Source organism: Xyrauchen texanus, chromosome 27 (genome assembly GCF_025860055.1).
Source record: "Xyrauchen texanus isolate HMW12.3.18 chromosome 27, RBS_HiC_50CHRs, whole genome shotgun sequence".
NCBI lineage: Eukaryota > Metazoa > Chordata > Actinopteri > Cypriniformes > Catostomidae > Xyrauchen > Xyrauchen texanus.
The window spans coordinates 22,539,185-22,549,495 of record NC_068302.1 but is presented as its reverse complement, the minus strand read 5'-3'; the positions used below and the strand labels follow the sequence as shown (position 1 = coordinate 22,549,495).

Below are 10,311 nucleotides of genomic sequence, written 5' to 3'. Positions count from 1 at the left end.
TAATACTGCAGTCTGTACTTTGACCTTATCATCACCTATTCCTAACACCATAAAAAAACACAAACAAACAATGGAATGGCTCCACACTCTCACACAGACACATGGACAGACAGATTCTGTTGCACAACAGTTATTAAAACAATGGAGCCTTTGCAGTACTCTAGAGACCCACCCAAACTCTGTGCTATGCAATCCACCTTTTTCCTGAACATGGAAGTGCCCCGAGATTCCTACCTGAAGCCTTTTGTTGTTAATGGTCAGATTTGACATTAAATTTTTAATTTACATAGCTTTACATTTTTTAGCTGATAGAATTGAAAGTTGTTGTTTTTTTGTAGACATTTGTTTAATTCAAAAGAAAAGTGCTTAATTCAACAATATTAGAAAAATAATTAAAGTTGAGCTGAAATACAGTGTGTGAAGGAGCCGTAATGCAAAACATAGCAGATATTCACATGAAAAATACTTGCTATTGTGTTGAGGTGACATAGGTAATAGAGAAAAATCAGCAACAAAAATCAACAAAATGGAATTCAAGTTGTTCAACATTAAACATAATAGCTCCCATACTGTTCCTTAATATTGTACATAGTTATTTCACTCCAGATTAAAGCATACACCATGAGCTATTTATATAAATATAAGCGCCTGATTCAAATCCCTTTACTCAATACTTAATTGTCTTCTACACAAATTTATCCTTGAAAATTATTTTTTTTGTAGCAACCAATAGCACATGGTAAACCTCAGCTCATATTTCATTCTCATTATTTAATAATCTTACATTTCAAATGGCTCTTGTTCACATTGTTTGTAGTTTACATGGTTTTTAATGAGACTACAAAGAGAAAACAAGCAAACAGAAGTAGGGAGCCATCATGGCGGTGCCCACTATTTGTTCAAGATACTTGTGGATAGAGCTGTACAAAATAGTATGTTGTTTTCAAACCAAACTTCTGGGAAATAGTTCTGAACTAACAAGAAATCCAATTCAGAAGCAGGACTCTGCAAGGTCTGCCTTAATTATTCCATTGCTTTTGTCTTTCATTAGTTCAGGTCTTTTTATTTTGTGATTAAAGACTTCATGATTGTGTGTGTACAATGTGTATATGGCATCTTTTTTGTTGGCATTGCTTGGTTACCTGTTGCAGTAGTCTATCTCGTTCCTTCTCCAGCATGGCTGTGATGTCGTCACCCACAGCAGCATCTTGAACACGCCGTCTTTTCTCTTCCTCTAAATCAGCTATGACCTACACGAACACACAAGTACATTCAAACATCAACCACAAAAAGAAGGGAAGATGACAAGCCATAACTGACTGTACCATCATTATTAATAATTACAGCATGTGTATTATTTACATTTCAATTAATGATTTTTATTGGAATCAATTTAATTTGGGAAATGCACATGTCTTCCATTCAAAATAATTTGTACTTTATGAATTTTATGAATATTAGAGAGAAAAATGTAAAATGTAAAATGTTTCAAAGGTTCAGACTCTGTACATCTGTACAGAGATCTGCACTTTTAAAATAATCAGACACACCCAAAGTACATTATAGGGAGTGTAGTTCTGATTAATTTCAGATTAATCTTTCAAAAAACATATATAATTAAATGCTTTTTTACTTCCAAGAACTGATTGAACAATTCCATAAGCTGCCAGCCCTTTAATACACACATCTGCACACTCTGTTTCAAAACTAGTAAGCTGCCTCACTGACTACTGTCTACATAGGTAGCTTTCTTAAAAGGTGTTATTCTAACCATCTCAGAACCTTATAAGTGACTGATTTGAAACACTTTACAAAGAGACCTGACTTTGGTGAATTCCAGAGTTTTGCCAGAGATTATTTAGCAGAGACGGACCACTTCTATTCAAATGAATGGGAGAAATTGGAACGCCCTATGGTTAACAAATGTAGAAAGGAAGTCCCGACTTACAGGTAAAAGGGCCAATAACTTTAGCTATACACGTGTTTTCTGAGGTAAAGAAGGACAATTTATGATTCCAGTGTTGTCAGATTTTATTGCTAATCTGAAATATGTTTATTGTACGTAATCTTGACCAACCGTTTTTGAGATTTTGGTCTTTTCCCATTGAAGCAGATAGGAGCTGCACTGTCATGACTCTGGAAATAGCCTCCCAAGACCGTTCCAAAGATGGCCGACAGAGGATTGACTTTCTAGAAAGACTTTGGTTTAGCATTAGCATGATGCTAAACTAACACTACAATGATCTTAATCACAAAAAATAAATAGCACACACTCATTGGGTGTAAGTCAATTTTGAAGTAGGTACAATACCATTGTCTTTTTATTTAATGTCTTAATTTAATGTCTTTATAATCAAAATCTCTATAAACTCCATCTGCCATCTTGGACAATATTTTTCAATTATTTACAATGCATTATGGGATTGTTTTCTCTGCAAAGAATACATGCTGTGCTGCCTTAGGGGTCATTCAGACCAACACGTTCTTGCGCTAAAAAGCTAGCTGCAGCATAATGAGTAGAATAGAACTTCTTGAAATTCTTTTTAACTTGACAGCATCTAAAAATCATGTCACTCCTTCATGAGATGCTGAAAAAAACAGTAAGGCATGGCGCAACAGTCAAAGACGTCCATGTTTACATTGTACAACAATTAAAAAACTGCTCAAATGACTGCAAAAAATGTGTTTGGTGTGATTGGCCGGCCCCTTAGAAATTAGTCAAAACGAGTTCAGTAGGATTTGGAACAGAGCTCCACTCTCTTTGTTTCTTACCTGTCGGTGTCTCCTCTCTGCAGCAGCGAGCTGTTTAATAATTTTCTCCTTCATGTTAGTGCAGTGGGCCATCACCAGCCTCAACACGCCCAGTGGGTTGAGACACACGGGGCCCTGCCCTCCATCATCCTGAGTCTGTGAAATCTCGCTGTCCCTCAACAGCGCTACGAACGGGTCACGGAGGTCATATTTTCCATATCGCTCCTGTACAAATGCATCTCTCTGTTGTGCCTGGAAAAAAGATAGAAGGTTAAGATTAATTAACTGCTCTTCAGTGTTCTGATCTGAGAGACACATTGTAATGTTACAAAAATGTTTTGGGAAAAAGACTATTTAAGGAACGAGTCAGAAAATCATTGTGTCCCACGCATTCTAAGATCTTGCCACTGAAGGATCTTGCCACTTTTCCCAGAGAGAAAATCTGCAGACAAGTTGCAATAGTGTTAAATTGTGTGTATTTGGGTAGTTAAAGGGATAGTTCAACCAAAAATGAAAATTCAGTAATTGTTTAGTCACCCCTGTGTTGTTATAAACCCACATGAATTTCTTTCTTTTTCTAAACACAAAGGGAGAAATTGTGAAAACATTCTGTGCTCAGTGATGTCATTCAATAGCAGTTTATGGTAACCATAAAGGATGCAAATGTATAATTCAGAAGTCTAATAAATTATTATATGTGCCTTCATATTCTGAAGGCCATTTATAAGGTTCGGTGAGAAACAAACTGAAGTTTAATGTATTTCTTTGTAAAAATACTCACCGTTGCTCTTTTATGCACATTCATGAGAGTAAATGAGAGCAGCAGTTCCTGAAGCTTGCGAGATGAGCATTTGCTTCACTCAGACAACCAGCGATATTAACAACAGAAAACACAACAAAGCTGCACACAAACCAGTGAACAGAACTCTCTGTTTGATTTCTGAGTTCTCCGGTTCAAACAAATAAGGCTGCGTGAACTGCTGCTCTCGTGAACTCAAAGGGCAGCATTGGTTGGTGAGCATTTTCACTAAATAGTGCATTCGATTTGTTTTAGTTTTTTTGCTAAACCTTATTGTATGCATTCAGAACAAGGCACGAGTCACATAGAATCATTTATTAGACTTCTTAATTATACTTTTGCATCCTTAATAAAGCTGGTGGTCACCACAAACTGTCATTGTATGACATCACTGAGCACAAATTTATTTTCCACAATGACTGAATTTACATTTTTGGGTGAACTTTCCCTTTAACAAATAACCGTCTCATTGACACACATTTTTGTCCTCAAATGGAATTGCAAAAATAACTACAGTTTTTAAACACTTTTACTGAACACTCAACACATCTGCCATTGGTTGAACAAACTGACAGTCCTGTCCCAAACTGACACCATTGGTTGTGCAAATGTTTTGCTTTTTTGACAGAGTCACAGTTTCACAATTTTCAGAGAAATCAACCTACCATTGGCTTACAGTACCTATAGATGTTATGCAAATACAACTGGTCACCATCAGATACATTTTCACAAAATATAAATCATACTAATGACCCCCACCCAGACCCTTCTTCTACAGGCAGGTGTTAAACCTCCCCTGGGCTGAAGGGATGGAGAGGGGGGCTAGCAGCACAAAATGCCCAGCTGTAGGGGGTGGTGTACGCTCTTCATTATGCATGGGTTCGTTTGTGTGAGGGCTGGAACAGAGGGCAGTGTACCTTATTTAGAATGAATGGGTTGGCCCTCCTAAATAGATCAGCAGATGGGACGCACACACATAGTAAAGGATCAGAAGAGACATGTGGTTTATACGCTAGGTGGCACATACGCATCCTGTAGCTATTGAAATATGAATGTAATAAGCATATTTTGAATGCCAAGGGGCCATTCACACAGATGCGTACCTGAATAAAAAAATAAAAACGCAATGTAAGAAACAAAATGCAGGTGTCTTGAGATGCGTTTAAAATAAATATACAGTGTCTCAAAAACTTGGAGATTGTCCATTGAAAAAAACGCAAGATGCATAGCAATGGTCATCGCATCTGTCTTGTTTACGTTTGCCTAGAAATCAATTAAAAACTGTGCAGACGGACACAAGAACACATTCTGAGTAAACAGCCCAAAAGACATGTATATTATTTTTCCTGACGCTTGCTCTTGCCATTTATTTCAAATAATTATTGTAATTCTGTACAGTAATTTTATCATCTCATTAATTTTCATATATGTCCTTGACAAAAGCATGCAAGAGCACAATCAATTGTAAAATGCACTGTAGGTCATGAAACTCTTGATTTTCCCTTATTTATATTGCCTTAAATTTATTTATTTTAATGTTTATAAAAAAAATAAAAAAAATAATACTACATTGCTACAAAAATATGTTTCTTTGAAAGCTTAATTTTTCACAACTGCCTGTGTCTCGTGGCACTCATTATTACTTGTGTTTGGACATGCACAGATATAAATGAACAGTAGAGATTCTGATTAATACAGGAATATGTAGCAAGGCTGTCTAATTCAGATTTCTACAAACCAGAACACTAACTTAATATATGTAGCAATCGGTACATAACTAGAATTTTCATGTTCACAGCCCTTTTGTTCTTCTTAAACATACCTTCACAAACCAAATATGTAAACTTCTATCTGTGATGAGATCACAATGTGAGGGTTGTGGGTAAAAGAGTAACATTTAACTAACCCGACTTCAAGAGACTTCCGTTGTTCATTGGTTATTATCTGCTGATCACAGTCTGGCGTTCAAAGTCTTTTAATTCCACACAAACACACAGAAAACCACGGAGAGTGTGGTGCGGTCTGTATGTGAACAGTGATCAGCAGCACATTGCAACGTCAGTAAACCACAATATCCATGAAAATCTATCTTTGTTGAGCAGAATTACATTTTGTAATGTCTATGAAGCTGTGTGAGTGTGTTACTGTCGTCTCGGACCACCAGGCTGGATAGTTTATTTGTTTAACTTCAGCCTGAAGCAGCACTGCATATTACTCCACATCATTACAGCAAATTACAGTAAATTTCCAGCCCTAGAGGCCACAATCTGTGGTCTTGCTCTGGCCTCTGTGTGAACTTACCCAGAGATCAGACAGAGAGTGGAGAGAGAGAGAGAGAGAGAGAGAGAGAGAGAGAGAGAGAGAGGTGAGAGAATGGCTGAAAGAAAAAGGTGAGACAGCGGGATGCATGATAAGTGCCCTTAAATTGAAACGGTCCTTGTGAAAATCATTCATCATTTCAGGTTAAAATGTATATGAATGTAGGTATGGATGCACGATCAATCAGAGAACAAATCGGTATTAGCTGATAAATGTGAATTTTTTAGTTATCGGTTATCAGTCCGATAAGAAAATTAGGCCGATATATTAAAGCTGATCAATGATGGCTTTTTCAGGCATTCACTACTCACTATGAGGGTTTTGAGTGGTGCTTTCTGCATGACGTGACATGTCAGCACACAACAGACTTTGCTTTAGAAGATCCTACTGGATCTGAGTAAACACTCCATTTTACATTTCCATGCCACACATGCATTTTGTTTCTTTATTCTTTTTGTTTATTAAAGCATACTGTCATGTTTACAGTGAGTTCTAGATTTATTAGCATTCCTTGAATTAAGAGCAATGCACTGTATTTATAAATGTAACTCACTCATCAAATTAATTATAAATGGCACAGTCAATAGACTTTTTTAAATAAAATAAAGCTGCCCATAGGTATAATTTCTTTATTTAACTGGTTCAAAGTAAGCTTTATTTGGTAAATGATTATTCCACTACTTACTAGGTCCTCGTGATGGCGCAGTTACTCACTTCAATCCGGGTGGCAGAGGACAAGTCTCAGTTAACTCCACTTCTGAGACCGTCAATCCACGCATCTTATCATGTGGCTTGTTTTGCATGACACCGTGGAGACTCACAGCATGTGGAGTCTCATGCTACTCTCCACGATCCACGCACAACTTACCACATGCCCCATGGAGAGCAAGAACCACTAATCACGACCACAAGGAGGTTACCCCATGTGACTCTCTCCCCTATCAACCGGGCCAATTTTGGTGGCTTAGGAGACCTGGCTGGAGTCACTCAGCACATGCTGGATTCGAGCTTGTGACTCCGTCAGCGTCAATACTCACTGAGCTCCCCAGGCCTCCTCACCTGTTCTATTTAAGCACTTGCATGCTTTGGCAATGTTATAATCCTTTGGAGTCTTTGTTGACATTGACTTAAGTTTACATTGACACCAGAAAATGGCTTATTGTGACATGACGAAAGACTGAAAGACTGAAAGAATGAAAGAGTACAAAGTAGTTAAGAAAGAAAGAAGAGATGAAAAAAAAACTACAGATGAAAGAAAGAAAGAAAGAAAGAAAGAAAGAAAGAAAGAAAGAAAGAAAGAAAGAAAGAAATATGGCTGATGAAGTTTTATTCGGGTCTAATTAGTTACTCAAAGACAATTTAAAAACTGATAAATGAGAAATATGTTGTGCTATTAACATCTTTTTTTTTAGATCATACTAGACATTTTTACATTCTAATCATGTATGTATTGAAATTAATGTATGTATGTTTAATTACAGTTTAACTTATTGCTTTACAAAATGGATACACGTGTATCCAGAAATGAGAAAGACACAAAAAGTAAAAGAAATCCAGGCAAGTGTCGACATGACCAGCATTTCAGTGTAAGTACAAAAGACACCACACACACTCTTCCTGTCAGACACAATGTCATGACACAGATGCCTGACTCACTTATGTGTTCAGTGGACTCATGTGTGTTTTCTGTCTCCATGGTTCAATTTATGTGAGGTGAAGTTCACACTCATATAGTCTTTCTTTTATAGTAAATCCTAAATCTGTATTGATTTGAAAGCATTCAGTAACACAAAGAAACCAGCACACATCACTATCTCTCTCTCTATTCAGATCCAACACACTAGATCACAGGCACACCCACACTCACACAATAATGGCCGGGAAAGTAAAGTTTTGCAGTGCATTCAAAATAAATGACAAATGTATAATGTGACTTCACAGTGCACAAGGTCAGGAACTTACTCTGATGTAGCAGCATTGTGCTTTAGAATAACAATGATTAGCTGAGTCTGCATTACAGTAATCTCTTGTATATTTGCATATAAGCTGAAATAGTACTGCAATGCAGTAGCTAGTAGTTCCCCAGACACATAAGCCTACAACAAATTCATCTCCAACTTGTGAAAAGGTAAGCATCAGCAAGTTTATAAAGAATGGCAAGTACATTAAGATTAAGATTTACTTCCAGATCATAGAATAATTTTTTTCCTCTCTCGAAAACACTCACTAAACTCTGCTTTGTAGTAAAGCATTATTATTTGCTAGAGGAGAAATAAACAGGGTCTATGCTAAACAAAGGAAACACCTCAATATTATTGTTCACTTTCTTGGTGAAATGAACAAAATAGGCACTAAAACAACATTGACTTTTATTCCCTTTTGCACAGATCACCAGTAAAATGGCTGATTATCAGTTCATAAACACTTACTTTTCGCCTATCTATCGATAATGCTATCTAATGACATCAAAACTATTTTACTATTGGGGATGACTTACATACATTTTATATTTGCATTTATTAATGAACTACATTTACAAGCTTGTTTGTGTGTTTACATTACACAAAAGCTGTACACATTACACATTTGCATGCAAATGACTGTGGTACGTGTCCTCAAGGGCATGGGAGTCGACAGTTGAGCCGAAGTGTCATACAAACACCACAAAACGACATGGTTGCTTCAGAAATCATTGTTTTCATATCAAATTTTCCTTTATGACACTATCGGTTAGATTTAGGGTAGGGAGGAAGGTTTTGTTGATTTAAAGCTCTATACAGCATTAAAGGTGCTGTAAGTGATTTTAGCTGTTCTGGAATTTCCACAAATTGAGTCGTTGAATTAAACATGACCCCTCTTTCAAAAACCCAGCACTCTAAAGATACCGAACGAGTTTTATTGAGACCGACATCAAGCAGAAACGGTTGTCAAAAACAACAGCAGCAAAATAGCGCCCTCAACTGACAACTTTTATGAACAGCATGGCATAAAATTGTCATTAAGCCTCAATAATTAGCTTCAACTACAATACTATAAGAACATGCCTGCAGACACGTTTTTGTTTTGCTATTTACAAAGTCTAGTGCTGTCACAGAGATCAGTGAGATGTCTCACAACACTTAATTAATTAATATCTTTGAGGGAGCAGGGAAAATGTTTAATCTTTAAAAAAGAAATATAACTTGCTTTTAGCACCACTCAGTGGACATTCAATTTCAGAACTGCTGTGATACATGTAAAGAGCCACATAATATCCTTTTACAAAAATGTCACCACTGTCATGTAATAATATATATATATATATATATATATATATATATATATATATATATATATATATATATATATATATATATATATATGTATATATGTGTGTGATTAATCTTCAATTTTAGAGATTGTTTTTAGTGATGCTGTGAGGATAAATGAATATACTGGACATAAAAGGGAAAAACAATACAGTTGTTTGTGCTGTTTTTAATTAAGCTATTGCTGATCTGAGGCGGTTACTGTAGGAGACAGAGAGGAATCAGGAGACTTCCTGGAAGGAAGTTAACTCTGAGGGAATCCTGCATCCCTCTAATCAACACACAGACATCCCAGGCTTCTAAAAAGAGAGAAGTACCCCATTGGTTTACTCTATAGTGTGTGTAAGTGTCTAAGCCCAGAAAACAGTCATGTTTATAAGGTGAACTTGGACTAGATATCTTCACTTTTTATTCAAAACAAACTGGCTTGTTCAGTCTGTTTAGACAGTGAGATTAACAGGGTATTCCCTATTCATGACATCTTTGAACAGACCTGATCTGTCTGAAAAGATGAAACAATGAGTGAGTCATATTAACGGCTGCTTTCCCATTATAACTGTCAGGCCTCAGGACATTGGCTCCTCTATTATATTAGAATGAAGCTTGAGAAAATAACTCAAAAGCAGGAGCAGAAAGAGGGCTGCTATTTCTGAAGATCTTCAGGCTTCCAGAACTTCAACCATGGCATCACAGCTTTCTGCCACACTGTTCTGCCTGCATGCACTGTTTTACCACTGCCAGCACATTCTGGAGATTGTGCAGCAGTGAGGGCACTGAAGTGGCACACATATACAACTTCACTGATGATCAAAAGACTCAAGATCCCCAAGGACCTCTCATGGTTCCCACTGTGAATAAGGCTCTTACTGGTCCGGAAGATATTCAGAGAATGAAGCAGTAAAGAAGACACTAACACACACACACGTGCACACACACACACCCTCTTGCCTAGGGCTAAGCAATAAAAGAGGCCTAAGCCTGAAATAGAGAGAGAAAGAGAGTACAAGAAAATTGTGAGAGCTGAATGCAATCACTAAGCAAAAGACAGCCGTGTGAGTCTGTTTGCAACAACTTAAATGTAATAAAAATATACACACCAGGGTCAGAATAATTAACCAAGGCTATCAAAATTCA

General features: G+C 36.9%; 1 protein-coding gene across 2 annotated transcripts in view; it reads right to left on the bottom strand.

The window, feature by feature from the left end:
• The window catches only part of LOC127620627 (CTTNBP2 N-terminal-like protein), a 31,000-nt gene that overhangs the window by 5,800 nt on the left and 14,889 nt on the right, over positions 1 to 10,311 (bottom strand). For both annotated transcript variants that reach the window (XM_052093810.1, XM_052093811.1), the window contains 2 exons: positions 2,773 to 3,003; positions 1,143 to 1,250 (listed from right to left, as the gene is read on the bottom strand). In XM_052093810.1, coding sequence (XP_051949770.1) covers positions 1,143 to 1,250; positions 2,773 to 3,003 — 339 coding nt within the window. The remainder of the gene's footprint in view (positions 1 to 1,142; positions 1,251 to 2,772; positions 3,004 to 10,311) is intronic.